Genomic DNA, 13,556 nt, shown 5'->3' on the forward strand with positions numbered 1-13,556 from the left:
TGACCAACCTAGATAGCATTTTCAAAAGCAGAGACATTACTTTGCCAACAAAGGTCCGTCTAGTGAAGGCTATGGTTTTTCCTGTGGTCATGTATGGATGTGAGAGTTGGACTGTGAAGAAGGCTGAGCACCGAAGAATTGATGCTTTTGAACTGTGGTGTTGGAGAAGACTCTTGAGAGTCCCTTGGACTGCAAGGAGATCCAACCAGTCCATTCTGAAGGAGATCAGCCCTGGGATTTCTTTGGAAGGAATGATGCTAAAGCTGAAACTCCAGTACTTTGGCCACCTCATACGAAGAGTTGACTCATTAAAAAAGACTCTGATGCTGGGAGGGATTGGGGGCAGGAGGAGAAGGGGATGAAAGAGGCTGAGATGACTGGATGGCATCACTGACTCGATGGACGTGAGTCTGAATGAACTCTGGGAGTTGGTCATGGACAGGGAGGCCTGGCGTGCTGTGATTCATGGGGTGGCAAAGAGTCGGACACCACTGAGTGACTGAACTGAACATGATATAGGTAGACTCTGGAGTTACTGCTCCTGGAATGTTTAATGACAAGCTCTGTGACTTAAGCTAGCCTCTTGGTTTACAGGTAGAGACAATGGGTTTCCTGTATCAGTTCTTCCTTATTTTGTCCACTCATCCTTCTTCTAGCCTGGCAGCAGTAAGGGTGTAGGACAGGCGGAAATGCCAGGGTATGGCATTTTTATCAGCGCATCCTGAACTTCATGGCCTCTAAAGCGGTGTTTTTTTGCACTGCTCAGCAACTTGAGTAGGCCCACTGTAACAGCTTCCACCTGTTGTAAAGCATGTAGGCTGCATAGAGCTGTGTTCCTTGACACTATATCCCTGCTCTGCCCCCTCCCACTCCTGGGACCAGAAGCCCAGAATGTACTAATTTTATTTCGCCATTACCCCAGGTTCAAAACTAACCCTTCATGGTAACTGACCGTGGCCAATTCACAAGCCTGTCCCAGTTAGTGTCCATAAAGCCTGTAATTGTTTTGGGGTGGTGGGTCAGGGGTATGTTTGTATTTTGTAGAAAACAATAAAACCAGAAAGGCTCTTGTGTTTTGCCAGTATCACAAGCCCTCCTCCTGCAGTCAGGTGAAGCACAAGCCCAAGTTGCTACTTTTAAACTGGAAGAGCCTCTGAGGTTAATAGGATATCATCAATTTAATGATAGAGAAAGATCTCTCTCACAGGAACCCACGTGCTACAGGATGGCCACCCTGGAATTATCACCACAACTTTCCCTTCTCAGTCCTCATTCTCCAACATCTCTGCACTCATGGGATTTTCTGTCACATTCTGGCTGACTCACCAATTGTTGGGCTTCACCCTGCAGGTGTGCATCCTTATTGATGCCCAGCCTTGAGACCGAAGCAAGAGCTGGGAACCAGGGACAAAGACGTCCATGGCTTATTAGATAAGGAATCTACGTGTCCAGAAAAGAAGGGTCCTAGCTCAACAGCATACCATGTTCAGCAGAGAGCAGGAAGGACATGGAGGCACTCTTCACCACTTGAGGGAGGAGCCTACCAGTCTAACAGAGAGTTGACGTCAGTTTGTTCATCAGTTACCAGGGAAACCAGTGTCTGGGCAGCAAGCATGTAGGGGTTGCCAGTAAACCCTGTAATTAATACAATTGGATAGTCATGTGAGTGAAGGAGAGTTGGGCAGGGGATGAACTGAGAGCAAAGAAAGCCATCTTGGGCAAGTAGAGAGTTGTCCTAGATCTAGAGCAGAAAGCAAAAGAGTGACCCCTGCCAGATGGCAGCTCCCCCAGATGCTGTCTCCCACAGGCTGTTGCCTCAGCAGTCCTTCACCTGCCCCACTTCTGCTCAGTTTAGCCAAGCTTCTCCCAGCTCTTTCCTAGGGTCTGAGGAGAAATGTTGAGATGAGGAGGAAGAAAAGTGGGCACAGCAGGTGCTGATTCTTGCAGGCTGCTTTTGCAAGAGTTGTAGATCATTGTGCAACTTACTGTTCTTCTCTGGACCTTGGATCCCTGGACATCATGAAATACAGACACCGATGCTGCCATTTTACTTACAAGGCTGAAGTGGGGAATCCATGAGATCCTGGGCTGAGGGTGCTCTTTGGACTCTAATGTGTGTTTAGTCCTGTCAACGTTAGTGGCAGGTGTCCAGAACCCAGGTGGACACCTGAGCTCAGGTGGGGGTGTAATTGAGTGAGTCAATAATAAGGAAATTACCCTACTTCCCGAAGAGAATTCTCAGGAAACTGGGGCTGAGGGTCACATTATAGGGCAGATATAAAGAGCCAGTGCTTACCCAGGAACTCTAATTTGCCTGGATGTTCTGGAGCCTTAGAGGAAGAAACTGTGAGTGTCTCTGTCCTTGCCTCTTAATTTGTTTTCCAATGTCTGGTGAATATCTCCCTGCCTATGTGGGTGTTGAGGAAGGCAGGGTGTGTGTAGATCTTCCACTCCAGGAGGGTCAGTGCCGGTGGTGGGAACAAGTGAGGCAATAAGGGGTGCTCTTTACCCTTCTCCCTTTGTTTGGTGGGAGATCGGCTTCCAGGACAGGGAGAGGGGGAGAGTTGGATAAGGGATCCAACCAGATCTCTGATGCCATTGTCTGGAAGTCCCCAGGATAAAAGCAATTCATCATCTTCTTGGAAGGAGGCACGTCTCTGGTCAGGAAACCCCTTTCCTCCCATGAGCCTGCTTGGCAAACTTCAGTCCTTTACTAGGTCCTTTGGGCTTTCTTCCAGGTCTCTGTAACTCCCATAATTCTTCTCCATGCTCAAAGCTTTACAGTTTCTCTCTGAGAGAGGAGAAAAGCCCAACACTGGGAGTGACCCATGTCCTGCACCCTGATCTCACTTAGCTCCTGAGTCCCTTTCTGATGGTAACCAGAAGCTCTATTGGACATCGGCTTTCCTCCTCTGCAGCCAGTCTGCCCCTGGTGGCACCCGTCTCACACATCCCCTCTTCCATGAGGCCCCTGTCCAAGTCCTTTCAGGAGGTCTGGGCAGGACTCTGGGTGCACCAGGAACTTTCCTGGTGGAGCCCAATAATGACAAATCTGGTAAAGAAGCAATCATGCACGATTCTGTGCTTAGGACAGAACTCACTAGGCATTATCACTCTGGCCTTTTGCTTCATATAGCACTGCAGACTCCAGTACTAGCCTGTCCAGAGCAGCAAGTGAGAGGAAACAAGCCAGCATTGTAAGAGGTAAAGCAACCGACTTTCTGGTACAGAAAAGGAGATCAGAGAGGGGACGAGTCCCACCTGAGGGCACTCAGTGAGTCCCTCCTGATGTGACAATGGCCTCAGTGAGGAATTCTACATCCTGGCCACAGTGCCCCTGGCAGGGATGACAAGCCCAAAAAGGGATGACACAGAGCATCTGGGAGTAGATTCATGCTGCTGGCAGACCAGGTCAAAGGCCCAGCTGGTCCACTCATGTCCTCCCAGGCCAGACCTTATCCTAACTTTCCCTAAACTGTTTTTGAAGCCCTGCTACTCTTGGCCCCAGAGGACGGGAGAGGAGATGGGGAAAGGGCTTCTCCTGACCTCCAGGAGCTGGGCCAGCCCTAATCCTCGTCCTTGGACCAAGAGCACCCCCCCCCTCTTTTCCTCTGCCTAGGACATGCTTCTCCTCCCTCTCTCCGTGCTGCTCCTGCTCACACAGCCCTGGAGATCCCTGGGAGCAGAAATGAAGATCTATTCCCAGAAAACACTGGCCAACGGCTGTACCCTTGTTGTGTGTAGGCCTTCGGAGGGTGGCTTGCCTGGTCGTGATGGACAAGATGGGAGAGAAGGCCCCCGGGGGGAGAAGGGAGATCCAGGTAGAGCTGGGACCATGGGCTTGCCCTGATGGGAAGGGGTGGGCACTGGAATTGTAACCAGCTCCAAAACTCTGAATCTTCTTTAGTGGAAACCTTGAAGATGGTCTTCCCAAGAGGGGAGGTTTCCCCCAGATTTTCAATCCACCTAAAACATGGCTTTACTGGTTGGCAAAGATTGGCTTGCTCAAGCCCTCAGCTCCATAAACCACCTGTCCTGATTCCTCCCCTAGGATCTTCAGACTCTACCCACCTCAAGAATGTACAGTGAGTGAATGGCTGGTATTTGGATCCCCTGCTCCAGAACTCATTGGGCTTCCCAGGTGGTGCTAGTGGTAAAGAACCTGCCTGCCAATACAAGGGACTTAGGAAATGCAGGTTTGATCCTTGGGTCAGAAAGACCCCCTGGAGGAGGGCATAGCAACCCCCTCATGTATTCTTGCTTGGAGAATCCCATGGACAGAGGGGCCTGGCCGGCTTTGGTCCATTGCGTTGCACATGACTGAAGCAACTTAGTACATACATGTAGGAGACAGGAGATGTAGGTTTGATCCCAGAGTTGGGATGATGACCTGGATAGGAAATGGCAACTCACTACATTTTTGCCTGGAGAATCTCATAGACAGAGGAATCCGTTGGGCTACAATCCACAGAGTCACAGAGAGTCAGATGCTACTGAGCACAAACCCTCCAAAACTTAACTGTTGTTCGTTCGTATTAAATGTTGCCTCTGCAGAATGTTGAATATTTTTGAACTGATGACAGTGTTGTAAGTTTCAGTTTAATCATCTGTAGATGGGAATAATATCAACCACACAGTGACAAAGAATTGAGCCAAGGCTTTATTTCTTTGTTGGGTCTTCAAGATAAAGTTATATCCTTCTGCTGTCCCAACCAGCAAATTCTCTTATAGTTTCCAAATGTACTGGTTATTAAAGGAATTGTCTAGAAACACTGAGACACTGGAGAAAATCTGGGTGTTACTGGCAAGAAGTGAAAATTCGATGAACCAGTGACAAGGACGAGGGGACCACCATGGCCCTAGGCCAGGGCTGCGGAGGGATTAACTGAGGTCTTTCATCTTTCTGGAGTTTGTGTTTGATTGGAGAGGAAAGAAATGAACAACATTAAAGCTTAAAAGAATACATAACATCCCCAGGATTTGAAGGGTAAGAGACAAGTATCGTATCTACCTGTCTTTTAGAAATAAAGTAGCTCCTAATATGAATTGGCTGGGGCTTGAAAGGCCGCCAAAAAGTAATCTCAGAGGAGGGGTGGTATTCAAGGTGCCAGCTCTCTCTAGCTCCCCGAAGGCCCCTACATTGAAAAGTATCCCTTCTTCTACCTCCCTGCTCTCATGGGAGCCATGGTTTGTGCACAAGGATGGGCAAGCTCCAATGCTCCCTTCTAAGGAGTGACTTGCTTCCCAGGTACCTGCTGACCTCCCCAGCCAGTGGGGAGCCCAGAAGAGGCTCAGCCAGGGACCAAGAGTCTCTGCCTGAGCACAGTGCACCAGGGGATTTTGGATGCAGGGCCCATCCTCTGGGCTCCCATTGATTGCCTAGTGAGATCTGGAGCTAAGAGCAGGACACAATGTCCAGCACAGAGGCTCTTACCACCCACCAAATACCCCAGTCTCCTTCCACCTGCACATTCTTGGCCCAGGCAATCCTGGCCCTTCTTACCCTGGGGGAGTGGTTTCCAGATCTGAAATGTCATCTTTCCTCTCCAGGGCTCTGAATCCTTTTCAACCTTGAAGTCTTGTTTCCTATGAGTATGTGCATGTCCATGGGTTGGGGTGCTGGGATGGAATGAGGGACATCTCATAAGCTGTTTTCTTCCCTTGTTACCTGTGCCTCACAGTTTAAAACTTGATGACAAATTCCTTGCAGACCAGGACCTGGTGCTGACATTTACTTCCTGCTCAGTGCTAGGCAGAAAGCCATGTTCCACAGAGATTCTCAGTGAACAGAGAAATGAAATGAGGAAATGAACAAATAAGCGAATGAACAAGTTAGTAGTAACTGACAGATTTCTTTCATTGTCTTTTTGCACATGAATGCTGACTCACAACAGTCAAAAGATGGAAACAACCCAAGTGTCTATCAACATTTATCCACGGTGAATGAATAAAGAAAATGTATTGTATTCATACTATAGAACATTACTCAGCCATAGACTGGAACGAAGTACTGAGATGTGCTGCAAATTGGATGAGCCTCAAGAATGTCACTCCTAGTTTAAAGATGCAGACACAAAGGATCATATATTGTATGTATTTATATAAAATATCCAGAATAGATAACAGAGACAGGCAGCTGCATAGAGGTAGCCAGGGCCTGGAAGGAGGAAGGGACGGAGTGATAAATGGGTATGAAGTTTTCTTTGGGATTAATGAAATAGTCTTGAACTAAAGAGAAGTGGCAGTTGTACAATTATGTCAATGTTCTAAATGCCACTGAATTGTATACTTTAAATGATTAATTACAGGTAATTTCTGAATATCCAGTGGTTAGGATTCAGTGTTCTCACGGCCAGGCCTCAGGTTCAATCCCTGATTGGGGAACTGAGAGCCTGCAAGCTACACATCACAAAAAAAAAAAGGTTATTTTTATATTATGTGAATTTCATCTCAATGAAAAAAGAATATCCAAACTTACAGAACTGAGTGTAAAATTCTTGAATCAATAGGCATTTCTCCCTTTAGTCTTTGAAGGCAAATCTCTTATATTTCAGACTTAGGCAGCCTCCTTAAGGTAATGTGATTTTTTTAAATGTTTGGTCATTTTTCCAAAACAAATTAGTACATGGTCACTAAATACAAAAAGAAGAAAATTAAAATTGCCTGAAATGTGCCCCTTAGAACGAACAACTGTTAACACTTGCAGATGCTCTTCTTGTGGTTTTTTCAATGTGTGTTACATGTGCACATGCCTGACAATGCATGGACATGTTGAAGAAACCGAATCATATTAAATAGTGTTTATAAGTTTTATCACTTAATAATGAACAATAATGTCATCTATCTTCCATAATGTTAAAAGCATGTTACATAGTTTTTTTTTTTTGGATTAAATAGAATTGATCTATAATATATTAGAATCAGATGTACATCATAATGAATTCATATTTGCATATGTTGTGAAATGATTGTCACAATAAGTCATCAACACACATAGTTACGATTTGTGTGTGATGAGAACTTTTAAGATCTGCTTGCTCAGCAATGTTCAAGCATGCAACCCAGGATTACTAACTATAGTAACTTCGCTGTACATTGTATTCCTGGGACTCAATTGTTTTTTAACTGAACACTTGTATCTTTTGAAGATTTCTATCCATTCTACTCACTTCCCATCCGCACCTCTAGCAACCACAAATGTGATCTCTGTGTTGTGAGTATGCTGTTTTCATTCATTTGATTTTTAGACTTCACATATAAGTGAGATCGTATACTACCACCCTTCTCTGTGACTTATGCTTATTCACTAAGCATAGTGACTTCAATGTTTCCCAATGTTGCCTTGAATAATGCCTGAATAATGTTCCATTGTCTATGCACCCTGCATTTTCTACATCCATTCCTCCATCCACAGATACTTGGGCTCTAGGCTGCATCCATGTCTGGGCTACCATGAATGACATTGCAATTAACTTAGGGGTACATGTATCTTTTCAGGTTAGTGTTTTCATTTTCTTTAGTTAAATGCTCAGAAGGGGAATTGATGGATTCTATGGTAGCTCTAGTTTTAACTTGCTGAGAAACCTCCATGCTGTCTCCATAGTGGCTGTTCCATTTGCATCCCTACTGCACAAAGCTTTCCTTTTCTCTACTTCTGCAGCACTTCCTATTTGCTGTCTGATAATAGCCATTCTGAGAGGTGTGAGGTGACAGCTCATTGTGCTTTTGATTTCTATTTCTCTGGTAGTAAGTGTCAGGTGTCATTTCTGACAGAAACTTTGGTTCTGGGAAGGGGGGAGGGCTGGGAATCCATGGTCCAGGGTAAAAGCTGACAGACTTGACTGCCATAAATACCGTGGCCTTGGGGCAGGGGCAGGTGCATTGTATGCAAAGTCAGGTCTTCTAGGTTTGGATCTGCCTCCAACTCTGCAAGCCTGTTTCCTCACCTGTAAAATGGAGATGGAGACACGCATTTCCTACATCACCACTGGACCAGTCAGCTGAAGGGGGAGTGTCTGCACCCTACAGAACCCTGGAAGTTGCCAGGGCCCTGACCTGCAGGCAGCTGGCTCCTCCTGGGCTGGGATCAGCATTTTGTCCATCTCTTCTGTGGCCACAGGTTCACCAGGACCTGCAGGACGAGCAGGGAGGCCTGGACCAGCTGGTCCCATAGGACCGAAAGGGGACAATGGCTCTGCTGGAGAACCCGGACCAAAGGGAGACCCTGGACCACCTGGTGAGCAGCTGGGCATGGAATGCAGGTGTTTGTAGATGGTGTGCTGCCGCTAGGCCATGGAAGTAGGCCTGCACAGATTCTACCGCAGGAGGATGAAGGAGGTCATTCTCAAGGTGGTACAGGGTTATCTCAGGGAAGACTGGAGCTCCTGGGGAGGGCGGAGAGTGAGGGCAACATCTTTAGGAGGAGGCTGCCTGTCTGACTTCTATTACAGCCCTATCTTTTATGCACTCCCACTTCCAAGGAGATTCAGTGTCACTGACTGGGCTGGTCCTTTTTCCCAGGGCCTCCAGGTATGCCTGGACCAGCTGGAAGAGAAGGCCCCTCAGGGAAGCAGGGGAGCATGGGACCTCCAGGCACACCAGGCCCCAAAGGAGAGACCGGGCCCAAAGGTAGGTGGGTGGTATGTGGTGGGTGAAGGATGGAGAAGGGAGGGGTGACGTTGGCAGCCCTGTTGGGGACCAAGGAATGTGCACAGTGCCTGGAGAAGCCTGGAACCTCCGTGCCTGGTAGGCCTGGCCTGGGCCACTCCCCCCACTTTCCCACACTGGCTGAATTTCCCCGATACTGTTGCTAGAGGACACCAAGCGATCAGGAGCAGTCTCTCAGGTTGCTCTCTCACCTGGAGCTGTGGGTGACAAACTGCACTGCTGAAGAAATGGTACCTGCTGAGCACACTCTCAGCCATGTTTCTCCAATGTGTTCCTTCCTCAGGAGGAATGGGTGCCCCAGGCATGCAGGGCTCCCCAGGCCCCGCAGGTCTCAAAGGAGAGAGAGGTGCTCCTGGTGAGCCCGGAGCCCCTGGAAGTGCTGGGGTGGCAGGTAAGCAATGGACGTGGGGCTGGGCTCATATTCCCCTGTGCCCACCCCCACCACCCTCCAGGTCAGAGCTGGCATTCCAGGGAGAGAGCCAGTGTTGGGTTTCGGGAACTGTCTGTGTCCAGGGAGAGGGTGGTGTGAGCAGCAGGGACTGTCTGTATTCAGGGAAGGCTGGTTGTTAGGTTATGGGACAGTCAGTGTATAGAGAGGATGCAAGAAGAGATTCCAGGCACAGAGGGACGTTTGTATGTGGGAGGGTGTACTCCTGGGGATATGACAGTCCATGTGTGGAGCTTGGTGGGGGGGGGGGAGGGGGCATGAAAATGCTAAAATAAATGTTCAGCACTCACCCATTTCTCCTTATCTTATCCAGGGCCTTCTGGAGCCATAGGTCCACAGGGCCCTTCAGGTGCCAGGGGTCCCCCAGGACTGAAGGGGGACAGAGGTGATCCTGGAGAAAGAGGAGCAAAGGGGGAGAGTGGGCTTGCAGGTAAGGAAGCCTTGGGGGCCCCATTAGGGTATGGGGCAGGGAGGCGGCCTTATTCAGCTCAGCTCTCCTCTCAGATAACCCATTTCATTACAGGTGGGGGTCAAAGCAGGAAAAGTTGACAGGGTGTATGGTGAGGTGGATTCTGGTCTTAGCCTCTATGACTCACTGGAGGATAACCTGAGCAGATTTTCTATCTGATCTTTATGACAGGTCAACCTCCCTCTCCAGTTCATCAGATAACCTTGAACATCAAATAACTCAATGGATGGGAAATACTCAAGCTATGTGTATTCCTCTCCTACAACCTTACCACCCCCTGCAATGCAAAAGGAAGTGCTATCAGATTCCTGGAATTTGGAATTAAAATGACATCTGGTTCTCTGTCAGTGAGGCAAGGGACCTGTTCAGGGGATATTGTTCAGAAGAGAACCCCAGGAAATCCCATGGACGCAGAGGCCAGCTAGATCAGAAGAGGACTTCCTAGGTCTCTGTTCCACCTCTTTACCCCACTCCCAACTGGCATCCCCACCTGGACTTTCTTCCCTCGAGGCCTGGGCTCTGAGTGACCCCAGACTGTTCTGGATCTGTCTTTACATGGCCTCTCTCTCCTGCAGACGTCAATGCTCTCAAGCAGCGGGTGACCATCTTAGAGGGACAACTACAACGCCTCCAGAATGCCTTCTCTCGGTATAAGAAAGGTGAGTTCCTGGACCTGACCCTAGCCAGGCCCTGAGCGTGAGCCTCAGAATTAGTCTAGGCTTGGCGTGTAGTATGCTTGGCTGGGTCTAAATTGGACTTGCTGGGACCATGACTGGGACTGGACCTAGACCTGGGGCAGGAGCGGGACTAAGGACAGGGCTGGGGCAAAGCTGTTCCCCACGTGCTCCAGAAGCTCAAGCAGATACACGGGACAAGGAGGAGGATGTAGTTTGAGTCATCCGTTCAGCCGACCTTACCCCGGCCTACCCTGGCGGGTTCCTATAACAGAAAAGGGGACATGCAACCTAGGATGCATTTCTTCCCTCTGTGGGGCCAGGTATCCAAATGCCCAGAGAAGAAGCTGCACAGCCCAGGGCAGCAGAGAATCCAGACATGACCCTGAGAGCAGAGGTGGGATGCTGCCTGTGGGGTTCAAGGCTGCTCAGACCTATCCTTGGTGTGTGGCCAAGTATCTTACCCTAAAGATGTCCCTGGGTCTGGAAGGAATAGGCTGCCTCCAGTCTCTGGCCAGTCCTGGACTCCCCTGCACCTCTTGGGGAGTTTAAAGCAGAGATTCTTCCCTAAGCCTGGATCCTAAGCAGGCAGAGGCCTCTTGGAGTACACACCTGAGTGCCCTGCGTCTTTGGGATGCTCCATCAACTGCCCTTCCTCCTTCTCTGCTCTCCCTGATGACAGCTTTGAATGCACATCACTTATCAAACCTCACTGACCCCCAAAAAGTAGAGTTTTCTGAAGAAGCAGAGCACTAAGGGGCCTGATTGGGTGAGACATAGGGTTAGCTCCTAAGAACTCAAGCCAATTAAGTACTGAAGTAGTGGGATGAGAATTCTCAGCAGTTTATGTGTTCCTTCTTGCACAATCATATTTACATACCAATGTACTACCTCATTCCCTGGTAGCTCAGCTGGTAAAGAATCTTCCTGCATTGCAGGAGACCTGGGTTTGATCTCTGGGTCGGGAATATCCCCTGGAATGGAAATGGCAAACCACTCCGATATCCTAGCCTGGAAAAATCTCATGGACAGAAGTCCCTGGTGGGCTTCAGTACATGGGGTCAAAAAGAGTTGGGCACAACTTAAAAACTAACCCTTCATGCAGACTTATATAAACAAAGGTGAACTTGGGCATATGTGCTGGCCACCTGTGTGTATGTAAACACCATCACTCAGTCCACACCACCTACATACATGAACACACATGCAGACATATGCGCACCCATCCTGATGGACCTTGAGTCAGCCCATGTACCTTCAGATGGACACACGGATGTATTCACACATGCACACACACACCCACACCCAGATGCATGGGACATAAACCAATCATGGCACACAAGCTTGCACTGACCTTGTCTGGGGCTGTCTGGGTGCCATCCAGACTACGTGGAAAATCTGGTCTCTGATTGCTTGTTGAAGTTACTTAGAGGAAAAGGGCAGTGGGTCAGGGTGCAGCCTGGGTTCAGAACCAGTCCAGTGAGCCCTCTTAGGAGCCCAGAAGATTTCCATGCAGACCCTGGAAGTCAGAGTGGTGTGGATGGGATGGAATAAAAAGAGATACTTAACAGGTCACATCAGGGCTGCTGTTTTGCAATGTACCTTTTCCTTAGAAATAAGGGATTGGACTCTGAAAAGAGATATGACTTTCCCTTATCACCTGAGATGTCATTGCCAGGATAGGGCTGAACACATGACTTTCTGAAGCCCAGACAGGAGTCTCTCCAAAGCTGTTCCCACCTTGCCCTCCCGCTCCCACATAGAGCTCTCAGATGTCGTCATCCCCTGCTCAGTGGTCCAGGGAGGCTGACTGGCCATAGGTTCACCTGCGAGCATATGGAAGCCAACACTGGACTGCCCCCAGTGCAGAGATCAGCACTTGGCTGCTCTCAGATGCACCTCTGTCCTCCCCTTTCTCCTCACCCCTTCACACAGCACAGAACCCCTCAGACAACTCCTCATGCCCAGTCATCATGCAAGCGTGAGAGTGAGCCACCTGGTTGGTGTTTTCCACACTCTTAGGAACTGCCCTGACCTCTACAGTGTCGTTTCCCTGCCAAAGTCTTTCCTATTTACACAGTAATTAAAATGCCTTGCTTTTGTTCTATCTGGTGCCCTGGTACCCTCGTGGGATCTGGGGACTCCAGTTGAAGCACAAGATCTAGGTGCTGCCACATCCCCAACCTGAATCTCCTCTTGCCCTAGCGGTGGTCTTCCCTGATGGCCAGGCTGTCGGGAAGAAGATCTTCAAGACGGCAGGTGCTGTAAAATCATATTCAGATGCTCAGCAGATCTGCAGAGAGGCTAAGGGACAGCTGGCCTCCCCACGCTCTGCAGCTGAGAACGAGGCCGTGGCACAGCTGGTCAGAGCCAAGAACAATGATGCTTACCTGAGCATGAATGACATCTCCACGGAGGGCAAGTTCACCTACCCCACGGGGGAGTCACTGGTCTATTCCAACTGGGCCAGTGGGGAGCCCAACAACAACAATGCTGGACAACCAGAGAACTGTGTGCAGATCTATCCGGAGGGCAAGTGGAATGACGTACCCTGCAGTGAGCCACTCCTCGTGATCTGCGAGTTTTGAGCTCCCCCACCCACCCCAGGGAAGGGGCAGTGCCCAGAGCTGTGAGCTGCCAACATCCCAATAAAAAGGTGACCCTCTGCTGCTCACAGCTTCCCCACTGAGCCACGGGATGAGGCCACAAGGCAGGCCTCCTATGTAACTCCTCCCTCAGAATAAAGTTTGAAACTGGCTTCACATCTGGAAGATCTGTCACAAAATAGGGTGGGGGTGGGGTGGGGGTGGGCAGCTTGCTGACTCAGGGGAAAGGCTAAAAGGAGGTCTCCAAGATGCCCTTGTTGAAAACTTCAGAGTCTCCTCCTCAACAAGACAGGTGTCTAGCCCTCCACGTCTGCCAAATATGGACTGCATTTGACCCCACTAGTCACTGCTACATCCTTCCCTTTCCTCTCCTGCCTTCAATCTTTTTATCCTTCAGCCTCTTTCACTCTTCTCTCCTCCTCTCCTGGACATCCACAGAGAGTAGCAGGCACCTCAGCTCTGGCTAACACTCTACACAATGGTGAAAAAGAAAAAGATTTTTCTCCAAGATCATTGTCAAGACAAGGAAAGTGAAAGTGAAAGTCTCTCAGTAGTGTCCAACTCTTTGTCAGCCCATGGGCTAATCAGTCCATGGAATTCTCCAGGCCAGAATACTGGATTGGGTAGCCTTTGCCTTCTCCAGGGGATCTTCCCAACCCAGGAATCAAACTCATGTCTCTTGCATTGCATTC

General features: G+C 49.0%; 1 protein-coding gene across 1 annotated transcript; it reads left to right on the plus strand.

Annotated features, from left to right (window-relative positions):
* The first annotated feature begins 3,006 nt into the window (after positions 1–3,006).
* Positions 3,007–13,250, plus strand: LOC133240513 (collectin-46). Its single transcript, XM_061405473.1, has 8 exons — positions 3,007–3,204; positions 3,620–3,821; positions 8,120–8,236; positions 8,521–8,628; positions 8,951–9,058; positions 9,429–9,545; positions 10,160–10,243; positions 12,464–13,250. The coding sequence occupies exons 2-8, from the start codon at positions 3,623–3,625 to the stop codon at positions 12,844–12,846; spliced, it is 1,116 nt and encodes a 371-aa protein (XP_061261457.1). The 5' UTR covers positions 3,007–3,204; positions 3,620–3,622; the 3' UTR covers positions 12,847–13,250.
* Positions 13,251–13,556: the final 306 nt, after the last annotated feature.

The sequence above is a fragment of the Bos javanicus genome, chromosome 28, assembly GCF_032452875.1.
Source record: "Bos javanicus breed banteng chromosome 28, ARS-OSU_banteng_1.0, whole genome shotgun sequence".
Taxonomy (NCBI): Eukaryota; Metazoa; Chordata; class Mammalia; order Artiodactyla; family Bovidae; genus Bos; species Bos javanicus.

What these genes read in the sequence shown, in the direction of transcription:
- LOC133240513 (XM_061405473.1), top strand. Translation starts at nt 3,623, where the DNA reads ATGCTTCTCCTCCCTCTCTCCGTGCTGCTCCTGCTCACACAGCCCTGG. An exon ending in GGGAGACCCTGGACCACCTG is followed by an intron (nt 8,237 to 8,520) that starts GTGAGCAGCTGG and finishes CCTTTTTCCCAG; the next exon opens with GGCCTCCAGGTATGCCTGGA. An exon ending in TGGAAGTGCTGGGGTGGCAG is followed by an intron (nt 9,059 to 9,428) that starts GTAAGCAATGGA and finishes TATCTTATCCAG; the next exon opens with GGCCTTCTGGAGCCATAGGT.